Source organism: Drosophila kikkawai, chromosome X (genome assembly GCF_030179895.1).
Source record: "Drosophila kikkawai strain 14028-0561.14 chromosome X, DkikHiC1v2, whole genome shotgun sequence".
NCBI classification, from domain to species: Eukaryota; Metazoa; Arthropoda; class Insecta; order Diptera; family Drosophilidae; genus Drosophila; species Drosophila kikkawai.
This window is the reverse complement of record NC_091733.1, coordinates 25,556,411-25,571,684: the sequence shown is the minus strand read 5'-3', so window position 1 is coordinate 25,571,684 and position 15,274 is coordinate 25,556,411. Positions and strand designations below refer to the sequence as shown.

The 15,274-nt window shown below is 43.3% G+C and overlaps 6 protein-coding genes across 10 annotated transcripts in view; 3 read left to right on the top strand and 3 right to left on the bottom strand.

The window, feature by feature from the left end:
- Nucleotides 1-756, bottom strand: part of LOC108080304 (homeobox protein 5) — a 29,928-nt gene extending 29,172 nt beyond the window's left edge. The window contains exons 1-2 of the mRNA XM_070288648.1: nt 682-756; nt 434-559 (exon numbers count right to left, since the gene is read on the bottom strand). The gene's annotated coding sequence lies outside the window, so the exon portion shown is untranslated. The remainder of the gene's footprint in view (nt 1-433; nt 560-681) is intronic.
- A 46-nt stretch (nt 757-802) lies between these two features.
- On the top strand, nt 803-1,817 carry LOC108080306 (uncharacterized). Its single transcript, XM_017174980.3, has 2 exons — nt 803-936; nt 991-1,817. The coding sequence occupies exon 2, from the start codon at nt 999-1,001 to the stop codon at nt 1,674-1,676; it is 678 nt and encodes a 225-aa protein (XP_017030469.2). The 5' UTR covers nt 803-936; nt 991-998; the 3' UTR covers nt 1,677-1,817.
- Nucleotides 1,818-1,840: 23 nt separating this feature from the next.
- LOC108080305 (uncharacterized) lies at nt 1,841-3,966 on the bottom strand. 2 transcript variants are annotated; one of them, XR_011445677.1, is made up of 3 exons: nt 3,004-3,966; nt 2,485-2,936; nt 1,841-2,404 (listed from the first exon to the last, which is right to left on the bottom strand). XR_011445677.1 is itself a non-coding variant. In XM_017174979.3 (2 exons), exons 1-2 carry the CDS (start codon nt 3,551-3,553, stop codon nt 2,313-2,315), a joined length of 1,161 nt encoding a protein of 386 aa, XP_017030468.1. In that variant the 5' UTR covers nt 3,554-3,961; the 3' UTR covers nt 1,845-2,312. The 2 variants fall into 2 exon arrangements, 1 of the variants encoding a protein (XP_017030468.1); XM_017174979.3 differs by having other exon boundaries at nt 1,845-2,404; nt 2,485-3,961.
- Nucleotides 3,967-4,195: 229 nt separating this feature from the next.
- On the top strand, nt 4,196-6,135 carry Cht11 (Chitinase 11). The gene is made up of 2 exons (XM_017175133.3): nt 4,196-5,221; nt 5,273-6,135. Exons 1-2 carry the CDS (start codon nt 4,305-4,307, stop codon nt 5,655-5,657), a joined length of 1,302 nt encoding a protein of 433 aa, XP_017030622.1. The 5' UTR covers nt 4,196-4,304; the 3' UTR covers nt 5,658-6,135.
- A 107-nt stretch (nt 6,136-6,242) lies between these two features.
- On the bottom strand, nt 6,243-10,636 carry Tmf (TATA element modulatory factor). Its single transcript, XM_017175044.3, has 5 exons — nt 9,788-10,636; nt 7,396-9,004; nt 7,078-7,342; nt 6,790-7,023; nt 6,243-6,737 (listed from the first exon to the last, which is right to left on the bottom strand). The coding sequence occupies exons 1-5, from the start codon at nt 10,464-10,466 to the stop codon at nt 6,519-6,521; spliced, it is 3,006 nt and encodes a 1,001-aa protein (XP_017030533.1). The 5' UTR covers nt 10,467-10,636; the 3' UTR covers nt 6,243-6,518.
- A 103-nt stretch (nt 10,637-10,739) lies between these two features.
- Nucleotides 10,740-14,459, top strand: LOC108080347 (E3 ubiquitin-protein ligase znrf2). Of its 4 annotated transcripts, none has more exons than XR_011445689.1 (7): nt 10,741-12,174; nt 12,639-12,765; nt 12,851-12,946; nt 13,017-13,122; nt 13,597-13,667; nt 13,814-13,934; nt 14,082-14,459. XR_011445689.1 is itself a non-coding variant. In XM_070288684.1 (5 exons), the coding sequence occupies exons 1-5, from the start codon at nt 11,629-11,631 to the stop codon at nt 13,652-13,654; spliced, it is 933 nt and encodes a 310-aa protein (XP_070144785.1). In that variant the 5' UTR covers nt 10,740-11,628; the 3' UTR covers nt 13,655-13,743. The 4 variants fall into 4 exon arrangements, 1 of the variants encoding a protein (XP_070144785.1); XR_011445687.1 differs by having other exon boundaries at nt 13,814-13,982; XR_011445688.1 differs by having other exon boundaries at nt 13,814-13,982; nt 14,062-14,459.
- Nucleotides 14,460-15,274: the final 815 nt, after the last annotated feature.

Sequence of the window (15,274 nt, the reverse complement as noted above, 5' to 3'; positions counted from 1 at the left end):
AAAGGTTGACGAAAACAAGTAGGAATAGCGCAAAATTGAGAGAGCAAAGAAAAGGAAATGGAAACACGTAGTGAAACAAATAAATAAGCATCAAACGCAGAATCAAATGAACAAAGAAAGCTGAAAAACCAGGAAAATGTTGAATATCAATGCGTTTTTTCTTCCCAAGCTTTCTTCTTGCTCGTTTCGTCTTTCTTTCATCTTCTCAACCTTTCTTTTCTTTTCCTCCATTTGTATTCTTTTCGTTCCCCTGCCTTTTCTTCCCCTAGCAAAGTCAACCCCGTGAAAGTGAGCAACAATAAACCGTCCAACCCCCGTTGCCCCGCCCACGGCCCCTTTTCTTCCACGTCTTCTTCCTTTTACCAGCATTTCGCGTACACACATACTACACATTGACAGATATATACAGACATAAATATACATATATACATACCGTATATTAAGTGTGAGTGAGTGCGCTGTAGCGTTTCTCCGCCTCCCTCCTCCACCTCCTCTTTATTGCTGTATGTTCACGAAACGGGGCCTCGCCAAGAGACTATTCAAGTTGTGTGCCGGCAGACTAAAAAAAAAAAGGATAGAGGGGGGGTTAAAATATATAAAACATGAATAATAAGGAACAAAACACTTTAAAGATTAAAGAATTTAAGATGTTTTTTATTAAAAACCTATTTTTGTACTTACTTTACTTTTGATAATATTGGGATCGTTGTTCTTATAGCGGCTACGTCTTTTCTGCTACGAATTTTGGTAACTCTAAAAAATAGGGTCTCAAAATATATCAGCTTTGGGGGCCAGAGCCTGCTTACGGCAACACGGCTGTGGCAGCACACACTCATACACATACACATTAAGCTAAATTACTAGTAATATTAAAAAATATTTATTAAGTCTTTTGACTGAAATCAATGGTTTTTCAGTAAAAATTCAAATTTTAAAGTAAGGCGGCAAAAATTTATTAATATTAATTATAAATTAATCGATAATTGATAGCTTTCGCCATGTTCTATCGCCGCAAGCTGCCGCTGCTATTGAAACCTATCGCCTATCGCCGCATCGAGGGCGCAAAAACAATTGGAATTTCTGGCGACATGTGCGATTCAGCGACAATGACGTCTCCAGCGGATCAACGAAATGTGGAGATTAAAGCCCAAATACCAGGTGGAGCCGAGGGCTTCTCTGCGCGCCTGGACATTGCCCGTCGCCTGACGGGGAGCTCAAAAGCAGAAGAAATTAATCAGCGCGATGTGTTCTTCGAGTCGCCGCTGGGTGGACGTCTCAAGTTGAGATATCTACGGGCTCCGGCACGCTCCCAATTGGTGTTCTATGATCGTCCCGATGTGGCTGGACCAAAGCTATCCAAATTCAACAAGATCGAGATTGATGAACCGGAGGTTCTTGAGAAGATCCTTAGCCAGTCGAATGGAGCCCTCGGTGTTTTGGCCAAGAAGCGGCATTTGTTTCTGCATGGACAGACACGCATTCATCTGGATGAGGTCAAGGATCTGGGCTATTTCATGGAGTTTGAAGTGTGCCTAAAGCCAGAGCAAACGCTGGACGAGGGTCAAGTTATAGCCGAGGAGCTGGTGCGAGAGTTTGGCATTGAGGAGAAGGATCTGATGACTGGCTCATACTTTGATGAGCTTTTAAAGAGGAGCAAGAAGATGGTGACACCTTAAAGATGAACGGAATGTGGGGATTTATAAGATTCAAAGGAAGGGAAGTCCTTAAAAGGCATTAATATCTTAAGATTTATAAGATTTAATGCATTTTATAAAATAAAAATCCAAAAATAACAATAAATTTTTTCATTTTTATAAGTTTTATTGATTTTATTTCGTGAGTTGTTGCAAAAACACAAAGTCAACTTCAAGTCCTGGCAATGGATATTTACAAAATCGCTTCCGTTGACTTAATCTACAGAGTTTCCTTGGTTTTCCGTGAGAACAAAAACTTTTAAATACCGAATACAAGTTTATAATTGTATAAATGCAAAAATGTTTGAACACAAAAGGGAGGGAGGAGCAAGGTTTAAGGTAATGGTTGAAGGCTTCTAACTGTTAACTGTTACAACTAATGCTTACGAACTAGGACTTGAGGATTACACAGGGTGGCAACGAATTTGAGCCTTAAGGTTCTCGAATATAAAGCAAAGGTGTAGCTTCCAGCTAACCCAACTTCTTTGGGTTTCAGTTTGGAGCTTAGAGCGGCAGAAATTCGTAAATTAGTTTGGTTTTTGGGTGTTTTATGGCGCTTAAAGCTACGAGCTGGGGAAGAGTATGGTGTGGCTTGGAGGGTATACCCCCTCTCCATCTTTAGCAGTAGGATCCAATGAGGCTGATGGACAGCGTTTCAGAAATGGGATCCGGTGCAGAGATCGGTTTCCAGTACAACCAATTGTAACTGACTGCAAAAAACACACAAAAATAATTCTAGAAAATATAGCAAAAAAACAAAATTCCCCATTTGAACAAGAACGATACTCACGCACATAGGACTGGGTGAGCCGCAGGGACAGAGTGCGACACCGGTGCCGGCACTCGCTGGTGGGCCTTAGTATTATAAATCTGGTGCCCACCGCCTGATGGACATACACATTGGGACATTCCGTTTCCGGCAGTGTATAGGCCGGCGCCTGGGCCGTATCAATGGCCACATACCTTTCCAGGGCCACGCCCATGCTGGGCAAACGTGTTGGCCTGGCAAAAATCGGCCGGAGGAGGCGGGCCGGCAGCATTCGATTGCAACGCCACAAATTATGCGCCTGCTGTGTCCATCTAGGCGGCGGCGGCGCACTGCTATTAAACTGCCCAAACAGATCCTCCAGATTGTGAACACCTTGATTGGTGGAATGCACCCGATAGGCATCACGCTGGAAGATCTTATGATTGCTTGCATAGATGTTATAAAAGTCACCCAGATCGATGGCCTCCTGGTGGCTGCGGAAGGCAAATGGAGCGGCAGTATCAATACCACTGCCACCGGGCAGCTGATGATGCTCCTCACCCTCCAGCCAGACGCTCTCGACATTGGCACAGGGACCGCAGCTGAGATCCTCCACCTGGAAGAACGGATTACCCATCAGGCAGGATTCGTCATATAGCTCGGTGAGCTGGGGGAAGCGCTGGATTAGCGGCATGGTCATGCGGCGCCACATTCGCATGCCCGGATACACCATGGACTGGACGACGCGCTCCTGATGGCCACCGGGACTGGTGGTCTCATAACGATAGGCGGCCACGCATAGCGATACCAGTGTCAAGTAGAATAACCAGCAGAGGATTTGACGCCGCCGGTCGAGCAGATGATGCAGTACCTCCAGTTTTAGATAGGTCATTAGGGGTGCCGGTGGCATTAGGGGGGTGATGCCCGCCTGCCAGTTGCGGTGGCGAAAGTATTGGAACAGCACATAGTTGTCAAAGCTCACCGAGCGCACCTCGCAGCGGGTTTCGGCCAGGCGCCGCAATTGATGCACTGCGCCCGCATAGCGCTGCAGCAGCTGCTGGCGGCTAAGCTGCACAAAGTTTAGGTCCACCTCCAGGTCGTAGTTATCCATGTTCTCCTGCTTCCACCTTCCTGCTTTGTTTGTGTTTGTTTTCTTTTCGTTGTAGCTTTTTTTTGTTGTTGTTTTTTCCCCTCGTTCGATTTCACTGCATTGTTTCGGTTCGTTGTTCTTGTTGGTTTTCTTTTTGTTTTGTTTTTGGCCTTTCCTCTTGGAAGATTGTTTCGGCTTTAGGAGTGGCCTTTGCACTGCCTATTTTCCTGCACAAAGCCACATAATTATTTTATCTTTGGTCTTTGCAAAATAAAAATAACAAAAGAAAAACAACAGCGAATTTTGGTTTATCGATGACTCGATAACGATGACAAACCTGGCGGCAGCGGCTCCTGTCTCCTCACTAGTCTTCTGGTATATCTGGAAATATTAAGCTCATTTTGAAAACAAAACAGCAAAACAATAAAACAATAAATTAATAATGTAAATTTGGTTTGATTGTTACTTCAAGGGAAATTTTATTACATATATTTATTTTTATTATTAAAAATTATTATTTTCTTTTAATTAATAAAACAATACATTATAAAACGTTAATTTATAATATTAATAACCAATTTGGTCTGCCGATGTTTCTGATATATCGATTGTTGCGGTATCGATAGACCCCTCAAACAATCGCTTGCAGCGCTGTCCTCTGTTTACAGTTTTCTTTGTTTTTGTTTTTGTGATAACAGCAAATACGACGAAGAAAGAAGAATAAGAATAATGGATAATAAAACTCGAAAACTTTGAACAATAGAAAACAACAATGGGCAGCTACGAGCAACTTTTAAAGGAAGTCAAGGTTGCTGCCAGCCAGGAAAGTAAAGCAAAGAGCCGCCACCCCTTGCGGGCGGCTCTGATTGCCTGGCTTCTGTTCCTGTCGCTTTTGGTGGCCTTCATCATGGCTCTGGGCTACCAGTACTTGCTGCGAGAGGTACCACTAGCCACCGAGGAGCTGGAACAACGCCTGGTTTGTTACTACGCCAGCGATGGAAGCCACCAACTTAGCCTGCTGGACGTGCCCGGTGATTTGTGTACGCACATCAACATTGGCCCCGCCAGCCTGGACAATGGCACAATTGTTCTGCCCGCCTCGTTGGTCCAGGTGCTAAGCAATGACAGTCGCCCGTTCAGGGAGTCCCATCCGCAAGTCCATCTATTGCTTTGGATTGGTGGTGCGGATAGCGGCCAGCAGTTTGCCCTGATGGTGGCAAATCATGCAATGCGTAAGGTGTTCCTGCGTTCCCTGCGGGAAATACTCCGCACATATCCCAGTTTGGATGGCATTGATCTCGATTGGGAGTTCCCCAGTGCCTATGACGAGGAGCGAATGCATCTGTCGCAGCTGCTCTATGAGATACGCACGGAATGGCGGCGGGAGAAGCGAGAGCAAGATATACTCTCACTGGCAGTGGCCGCACCGGAGGGCATTGCCATATATGCCTACGATATGCGAGAATTGAATCTCTATGCGGATTATGTTAACCTGATGGCCTATGATTTCCATTTCTATCGCCGGGACACACCATTTACGGGCCTGAATGCCCCACTGTATGCTCATGCCAGTGATCGCTCCCTGATGGCCACATTTAACATTAATTACACGGTGCAGTGGTGGCTTAAGAGCGGCCTGGAGCCGCATCGTCTGGTGGTGGGCCTGCCCACCTACGGGCATTCCTTCACGTGAGTCCAAGACCTCCATTTCTTCTATAATTTTATAGAGTTTTTTGGCAGCCTGGTAAACCCGCTTAACCATCGGATTGGAGCACCTGCCTCGGGCTTTGGCCAATGCGGCCAACTGGGCTTCACCACGCTCTCGGAGACCTGCGAGTGCGCCGCCAAATTCATCAGGCCCAATTATATGTACGATCCGGAGACCTGTTCGCCGTATTTGAGCGCCTTACAAGAATGGATTTCGTATGAGAATCGCACGAGCATAGAGTGCAAGGCCAGTTATGTGAAATCCCTGACGCTGGGCGGTGTTATGGTCTTCTCTTTGAACACCGATGATCTCAGGAACTCTTGCCGGGATCAGCGGGTATCCAGAAACCCCGAGAAGCCCGTTTTTCCGCTCACACAGGCTGTCAAGGCGATCATAAGAGGTAACGCTTTAATTTAGGAAAAACAGAAAAGATCGATGGTTGCTGCATTATAAATCTACATATATTTTAAGGATTCTAAAAAATCAATTTTCTGTTTATACATTTATATTGAAATGCGCCAAAGAAGAGATTCAACCTGGTTATAATTAATTTTTAGAGAAATTTTTGAAAATAATCGAGAAATAAATTAATCGCATTTCCGTGATATTTGTATATTTAATCTTAATTTGTATACAATAATTTAAAAAATTTGTAATTTCCATATATATCAAATTTTATACAAGAAATATAGTTTAAAGGTGTCTTAAATATTGCAAAAAAAAAGTCAATATAATTATTAATATGTTGATAATATTATAGTATTATTTTTCAAGTTTTAAATTTCAAAATATATCAAAATTAATTGTAATTTTTTGTTCAAAAAATGATTTAAATATTAGTAAAAAAAAGGATAATTAATTATCGATATTTTAAAGATAAATGCGATATTTTACGATATCAAGTAATATATATTTTTCGATAAATACCTTTAAAATGTTATAAAAATCAAAAGAAAATCAACAAAAAGAGAGTTAACAACTTATGTACACAGTCATAGACCATAGCTTTATATATTTACGGGTTGGTATTTCGTTTATATATATTTATATATGCATAAGTTTAAGATAAATTATCACAATCTATGAATAGTCCGAATAATAATAACTAGAAAGTGTCGCAAATCATAGATATTTATACTAAGTCGCATTTACATTGGGATATATTTTGTGGGAATGGAGGGGAGGGTAGAGAACACACTGCTACGAGTCAGTCGGCCATGTTGCACGCCGACGCAGACATGGCAGCGCAACAACCAACCGTCGGCGCTCCAGCGACAATCATGTTTGCTTTGGAACAAGTCTCAAATTTGGCGGCGGTGCGGCCAGCAGTTCATCAATTTGCAGCTTATAGGCGGCCTTTAGTTCCGTCAAATCAAGCTCCAGCTCATCGGTGCGCTCCACCTTCTCGCCATACATTTGCAGCAAGGCATCATAGCGATGCTGCAGGTCCACATACTCCCTTTGCATCTCCTCAAACTCTACGACTTTTTCCTTTAACTGGAGAAGAGAGGATTAGAGGGATTCAAAGGTAGAAGTAACTACCACTTACCGCCTCCAGTTCAAAGGTCACATTGGATATTTCACCATCCAGGACATCACGTTCAGCTCTTAGGCGTGACAATTCCCATTGCAAATGATTTAGCTCACCATCGCGTTGCTTTAGCAAAGCCTGCAAATGCTCCAACGTGGAGGTGGTGGTGTTTCCGGCCAAAAAATTTAGATGTACACCCTGAATAATCCCCGAGGGCTGGCGGCCCGAATTGGAAGCACAATCAAGGTCATCCTGATGGGGAAATCAACATGAATTACCAGGTAAAAGTACAGTATCTCCGCTTACCGCTAGCCAAGCCTCTTCCTCATCATCCACCACCAGGCTTAAAGGCGGCGAGGAACGACCAGCTGCTCCTGTTTGGGATTTCATTGGCTGCTGCTGTTGCTCCATTCTTCCAGCCAACTCAACGGCTTCCATGGTAAGCAAACTGCTTTGGGGTTTCAGGTGAGTCTCCGCCTTAGCCACTTGCTGTTGCTGCTTGGTTAGCTGCTCTAGGTCAGCTATGGTCTTGGCCTGCTGTTGGATCTTCTCCTCCAGCAAGATAATTTGTCTAAAAAAAAGAAATTTAAAACTAGAAATAAAACTTAAAACAGTAAAACTTACTTTTTAAAATCACTATCCTTGCCCGCAGCATTGGCCTCCTGTTGACGCAACTCTCTTTGCCCCGTTGTGGCCTCCAGCTGGGCATTTGATAGCTTCTCCTCCACCTGAGAGCAGCGTGTGCTTAGCAAGGCATACTTCTCCTCCTGCACTGTATTCAAGTGCGTCAAAGAACGCAATTGAACCTCAGCAGCATCCAATTTCTGCAGTAACTGCTGCTCCTCACGATTCCAGCCCGCTGAACGTTGATCCAAAGTACGCTGAAGATTCTCTATTTGCCGTATGAGGGGACTTGTGATGGCACTCAGCTCTTGGGTAGAGCTTTCCGCCCGCATTTCGGCCGCTTCCAGGCGTCGTATTAGCTGTCGATTCTCCTCGCGCAACTGTTGTTCCCTGCGCACCAGATTGTGCTCGGCCAGACGCAGCTTTTCCCGCAGATCCGTGTTCTGTTGGACATACTCATCGTGCTCGGCCCGCATACGCTCTTGCTTGAGGCGTGCCTGCTTCTGGATATCCGATTCGAGGCTATCGAATTTGATTTGTAGGGCCGCCAGTTGGGATTGCAAATCCTTGATGCGGCCACGTCCCTCGGCATAGTCATCGTCGGCACGCCTTTTTTCGGCTGTCATCCGGCACACGGCCTCGATTTGGGTGCGTTCCATCTCCTCCTTGGCGGCCAGGGAACGCTTCAGGCGCTCCGCTTCACTGGACAGCTGGGAGATTTGCTCACCATTCTTTTTCAGCAGTGTGTCTGAGGTTTTCTCCTTGGCCCGCAGCTTCTTGATGATCGTCGATTGCTGGAGTATCTCCTTGGAGAGCTTCTCCCCCTCCGACTGGAGGCCGGCAATCATTTCGTTGCATTCGATCAGCTCGTCCTTGGGTATCTTGTTTTGGAGCTCATCGCGCAGGCTTTTGATTTGAATGCGCAGGGCATCGCGCTCTCGGATGCTGGCCTGGAATTTCTTCTCCAAGGCGGACAGACGCTGCACAGTGTCATCGGCCGCCTCGGGGCTATTGGCACTATTGGCAGCCGCCTCGATGCGGGCGCGCAGCTCTTGGTTAAGCTCCAGAAGCTCGGCATTCTGTCGCTCCGACTGCAGCAGACGCTGCTCACGTGCCTCAATCACCTGGTTCAGCTCGCTGATGCGATGTACCAGCTTGTCCAGCTCCGATTGCTCCGAGTCCTCCGACAGCAGCGAGATCTCCGAGGGCTCGCGATGATGACCCTTGGACTTTAGAGCACTGCCAGAGGAGGTAGCCGCTGCTGCTGCTGCTGCTGCCGCCTTGCCCGCCGCTGCCAGCTCCTTGAACTTTTGGGGACTCGTACGCGTCGTGGTGCTGTTGGTGCTGGAGTCGCCGTTCGGATTCGAGATGATCTCTATGTCCGAGGATGTGGAGGAATAGCTTTGGTCCACCATCATCTCTGGCTTGTTGGAGTTGGGGCCACCCGTGGCCGGGGACTTGCCAGAACTGGAGGCACCCTTGTGGCTTAGCTGCATCATTTGGATGTCCTCGAAGCTCTGCGTGGAATCGGAATCGGCGCCACCGGCGGTCACATTGCCAGCTGTCTGGGTGTCGCTGAACACCAAGGCCTTCATTGTCTTGGTGGAGTCTGTGGGGGTGGAAAGAGGGGATATTTTTATAATTATTTTTATTATTTTTATATTATTTTTTTTTTAATTGTAATTATTTTAATATTTTGATAATTAAATATTTTAAAATTTTAAATATTTAATATTTTAATTTTTTCATATTTTTATATTTCAATATTTTATTATTTCAATATTTTAATTTATTTCATATTTTAATAATTTAATATTTTAATATATTAATATTTTAATATTTTAATTTTTTTCATATTTTTATATTTAAATATTTTATTATTTTAATATTTAAAAATTTAAATCTTTTAATTATAAATTAAAATTATATTATATTATAAATGAAAAAAAATTATAAATTTAAATTATAATATAATTATAAATTCATTTTTTTTAAGTTTATAAAATAATTAAAACTTTCTTTCCGTATTCTAAAAAAAATGTAATTCCTTTTGATAACTTATTCGATATTTTATCCAGATTTTTCGATAGGTTTTCCGATTCCTTGGCTTCCTGAAACCCTTTAAAGATCCCTATCTCCCTACTCACCCTCCACAGAGTCTTCCTCCAAGAGTCTGTCCAGACTTCTTGACTTGTGGATATCCCGGGAACAAGGTAACAAACTTAAAAGCATATAAAATAACTTGGGAATGGCGGACAGGAGACTAACAATGTCCAGTTTGTTGATTTTTCTGAATATTTAGAAACTGATGCATAAAACAAAGCTCTCTAATAATGATTTACAACTAAAATATCTCTCTTTTCCCTCTCGTAATATTCTAAGCTATACCCACCATTAAGATGATCCTCCATGTGCCGTTCCAGCTGCGTGCCCTCGTCCTCATCCTCATCATCTTCCTCGTCATCCTCGCCATCGCCCTCGGCATTATCCGAGGTATCGTTGCTGGCAATGATCACAATGCTGTCGGGCAGCGAGGGCTCCGTGTCCGGCGACAGCTCCATTTCCATCTCCAGCTCACTGGCCGTGGTGGCCGTGATAAGTTCCAGCGATGATTCCGAATGGCGTTTGTTGCCAGCGGAGACGGAGGCGGAAACCGAAGCCGAGACAGAGGCAGAGACCTCCTCTACGGGGGATGTGGGCGAGGAGAGCAGGTCCACTGAATCCGAGGTGGCCGACTGACGCTTGGCGTACGGTGTCGATGTGGATGTGGTGGCGGCGTCGCTGGCCCTGGGCGGAATGGTGACCATTTCGTTGGCATGCGGATTGTCAAAGAATGTGGGCGTGTCGCCGGCGGCGGGGGTGGCAGGAACCGAGGAACTGGAGGAGGATGTGCCTGCTGCTCCCTCACTATCTTTAAGCTGCCCACCACCGCTGGCACTAGATGCAGCTCCTCCTGCTGTCTTGTCCGCTTTGTCTGTGACCGCCGCCGCCGCCGCTGCCGCCTTGCTATCATCGTCCTGGATGTCCAGGGCCTCGATCAGCACGGTTTTGGCCTTTTCGAACCAGCTCATAGCGCCGAACAAAAACAACAAATATCAATACTGTTTACACCCCCGCGGCTGCTGACGTCGTCGCAGTTGGCTGCTGCAGCTCCAACACTACACACGCTGATTGGTAACTGTAAATAATGCACGAAAATACTACTCCTACATGTGTGTGTGTTTGTGTTTGTGTATCGATATCTCAGGCTCATCACAGCTGGTTTTGGCCAACCGATAATCGATAGACCAGTGCGATATACGATCGGTCGGCTGTCATCGCTACTATTGATAGTGACATCGAATGTTTTTGCATCCCTAGTACACATAAAAACGAAACGAAAACGAAACGAGAAAAACACACACGGCAGAGGGGAAAACGGTCATTTAAATTGAGAGTGTGTAATCAAGGCAGATTGGTTGGCGGTCCCGTTGTTACCCGTTGTCTCCGTCGTCGTTGTTCGTTGTCGTCACACCTTTAGATTTTTGTGCGAGTGCAGAGCGCCAGCACAATAAACACACAGAGAGGGAGAGAGAGAGAGTGCGAGAGAGAGGCGGAGAGGCAAATAGTAGGCGCTAGCATTACAATTGGAATTGGAGTTTGGGCATCGAAATTAATATTAAAAAAAAAAGGAACAGCAGCATTAAGCAGAAGCAGCAACAGCAACAGCAGCAGCAGCAACAATAACAAACCAATCAAGAACTACGCACCGCAGCGTACCCCCTGCGTTATCCCCCCCTCCTTCTCCTTCTCCTTAGCCGCAGCCGAACCCGGCCACCACCCCCCCTCCGCACACACACACACTGGCCCCCCCCTCCTTCTCCTCCTTTGGCAGCAGAGAACAAACACACACAAACACACACGCACACACAGAAAGACCTCAGCACTCAGCACAGTTATCATCCGAGCGACAAACCGACCGCATTTATCATCCGCACATCACACACACACGGCTGGCTATTGTTGTCTGCTCCCTATCGTTACGATTGCACGCGAAGAAGGAGCAGACAAAGAGAGGAGCAAAAGCAACAAGGCAAGGGGCAGCCAGGAGCAAGAGCACACAAAGGAAGTGCAGCAGCAGCAGTAGTAGCAGCAGCAGCATTAACACAGAGAAAGCTCCTCTCAACAGAAAGATCCTAGCAAGCAGCCCAGCAGATCCCCCCACTGTGAGAGCCAGCTCCGCCAGCAGCTCCTATGGGTCAGAAGGCGAGCACACCGGCGACCAGTGGCCAGCAGAGCCCACGCTCCAGGACCTTCTCTAGCAGCTCAACGGGAGCAGCGGATCAAGCACCCAATGCCGTTGGCCAGAATCGCAGCAGCAACGCTGTTCATGCCTCGGCAACCGGCGGAGATGCCGGGCAAGGATTCAATCTGCTGCGCACATTGCCCGGCCTGCAGGTGTATCACAACAATAGCAACAGTAGCCAAAACTCCACGTCCATAGATAGGCAACGGGCGCGCAGCCTTAGCTCCGTGCCAGATATCCAACAGCAGCAGCAGGCGGCGCAACAGCAGCAACAGGGCTCGCTTACCTCCTCCGGCAGCAGTCCGCATGCCGTGCACAGCCATGGGGGGCATCATCCGCATGCCGCTGTCTCGGTGACCGTGTCGGCGAATGCCAACAACGGTGGCAGCACCGTTGGCGGCAGCTTCCCAGCGTCAGCGACGGCAGGGAACAACAATGGCAGCGCCACACAGACCTACATGCAGCAGCGACGCACTTTGGGGGACTCCATACGGGTGAGTAAGGTGATCCAGGGGAAGGAAGTTCCCAGAGGGTTGAGAGAGGGAGCTAGGGGTTTCCCTAACCTTGAAAAGTGTGTTCAGAAAGCAAAGAAATATTTTACATTTTGCTGAATTCATTTAAATTAAATTTAGTTTAATGTATTATTTAATTTAAATGCAATTTATCATTAAAATAGTACAATTTACATTTTTATTTTGGATAAAAATTAAGGGAATAAATTAAAATTTTTTTAATTTTAGGTTGAATTTTTGTAAAAATTAAAGGAAAATTAAATTTAATTTAATTAATTTATCTTTTTTATCTTAAATTTAATTTAATTAATTTAATATAATTTTATTTAATCAAATCAATTTAAAATCATTAAAAAAAAACTACAAAATATATGCAAAATATCTTTATATTTAAGCCACTTTTCTAACAATTTAAATTATATTTTTCCCCTAAATTTCCTCCGCAGGACATAACAATGACTGGCGGCAATATCGCTGAAAGCATCGCTTTGGCCGCCTCCGCCACCTCCGCCAATGGGATCGGTCGTGTTTACACCGCCACCTCGCTTCCATCGCACATTTGGTCCTTCAATGGTGAGTAGTATTTACCTGGCACCACCGCCGCCATCTCGTCATCATTATCATTATCGTCTTTGTTGCATTCCCCGAATAATTGCAGGCATCAAGTGCCCCGTGTGCAATAAGTTTGTGTTGCCGGACGACATTGAATGCCATTTAGTCATGTGCCTAACGAAACCACGACTCTCATATAACGGTAAGCGCAAATGGGACACGGATTCCCTCTGTTATTTATTTATTTATTTATTATTTTTTAACATTTTCAGAGGATGTACTGTCGGACGCCAAGGGCGAGTGCGTCATCTGCCTGGATGACCTGAGTCCGGGGGACACTATTGCTCGGCTGCCATGTCTCTGCATATATCACAAGGGGTGAGTGTTTAGACCAGATTTAGGTTTTAGTTTGGTTTTTTAAAATTAAAATTATTAATTAATTTTATATATTTTTATATTTATATATTTTATATTTATTTATTTTGTATTTTTTTATTATTGAATTCTTATATTTTATATATATAAATTTTTATAGATTTTTTTTATTTTTATATTTTATATTTATATAATTTATATTTTTATATATATGTTTATATATTTTTATATTTCATGTTTAAATGTTTTATATTTATATATTTTTTATTTGTTATTTTATATTTATATGTTTTATTTTTATGTATTTTTTATATTTATATATTTTCTATTTATTTATTTTTTATTTTTATATTATTAAATTCTTATATTTTATATTTATATATTTTCTATTTTTATAACATATATTTATATATTTTACTTTTATTTTATATTCTTCTTATTTATATTAAATAACCAATTTTTTTATTTATTCACCAGATGCATCGACCGTTGGTTTGAGGTGAATCGCTCCTGTCCTGAGCATCCTGGAGATTAGTAATCCTCGCCAGGTAAGTGCCTCTCCAGGCGTCTCCTAATTGGCATGTGTGCTGAGCTGATGGCTGGATTAATCATGGTTCCAGCTGCTGTGAATTATACTTGACTTTAATGCCACTTTTTTTCTTGTTTTTTGCGCATTTGCATTTTGTAATTGCAGAGCTCGCCGCCGCCGCCGCCGCGTTTGTTTGTGTTGTGCGTTATGCAAGAGCGAGGAGTGAAAATTGAAATAAAAAATGGAGCTGGCCGTTGGGTGTGGGAGAACGGAACGAAACGAAACGGTAGGGGGCGGGGGCTATACCGGACCCAGAACAAAAAATGTTTAGCAAGTAGGTATTTCTAAATCGAAAAACCGATGATTTGTAGGGTTTTCCTTTCAATATCTATCGATATCATTCGATAACTTAGGCAATAACTTGTAATTTCAGCTAAGAAACACCCGCCGCCGTCGCATCCGCCTTCGCAGACGCAGCTGGTTTAGAAGAACACAGCAGAAACGAGTTGAATTCGAGGATAGAGAGTAAAGAGTATGAAAGATGGCGAGGCTAAAGGCCTAGAGAAAGAGTATAAGATCGAAAAATCATCGATTATATTTCGACCCTACCGATCGTATCCACAACACAACACAACAAATTCAAGTAAAACCAAATTCATTTACAATGCCAAACGGGCAGCAACACAACAAAACAAAAAACAAATAAAATACAATTAATAAATTAAAACAAAAAAAAAAAAAAAGAATACAACCAACCCACAACAACAACAAAACTACAAAAAACTACAAACCTGAAAAAAAGGAAGGTAAAGGAGGGGATGACGACGGGAGGAGAGCTGGAGGAGCAGAGAAGCTGGGGAAATGTGTAAAGCGAAGCAAACCAACCAACCAACAAAAGAATGTCAACCAATGTGATGTTAAATTTTACATTTTGTACTATCGATAATGATGTAATTGTAATTGTAACTATATTTGTAATTGTATATGTATATTATATGTATTTATTATTTTAAAAGAACAGGACTAAAAACTAAAATCTAGGATATAAACACAAAACAAAAAGGCAAAACAGCAAACACCCCACACACACACACAAAATAATAACAATAACAAAGAAAAATACTATTAATAATTATGCTAAATTAGAAACAAAAAAACGAAAAGGCAAAGCAACCAAAAAAAAAGCAAAGCAAAAACAACAAATTGGAACGAACGAGTAGCGAGTAAAATTCGGTGTGTATTTCCACGGTTTTTTTTTCTGTTGTTCAACAAAAACGCTGGCACTCGCTCGCTCAATGACTAGCGAGTAACTTTCGGTGTATATTTCAACGTTTTCTCACACTCTCTCACTCAATTCAATGCCCAGTGCCCCAGTGTGTTTATGAATTAGTTAATAACTAGTTATGCATATGTTTTAAATTAATGTAATTCCTCTTTTTTTATAATACCCCCCACCCTACCCCCATGTTTGTTATCAACATATTTTGTTTGTGTTTTTTTGTTTAACAAAAGAGAAGAAAAAAAGTTTGTAAAATTGACAAATGAAAAAAAAGGAGGAAAATATTTTAAATATTCTTCGTTTTTTTTGTGAGAAGTTCTGGTCAGCAAAATCCAATGGTATAGGTT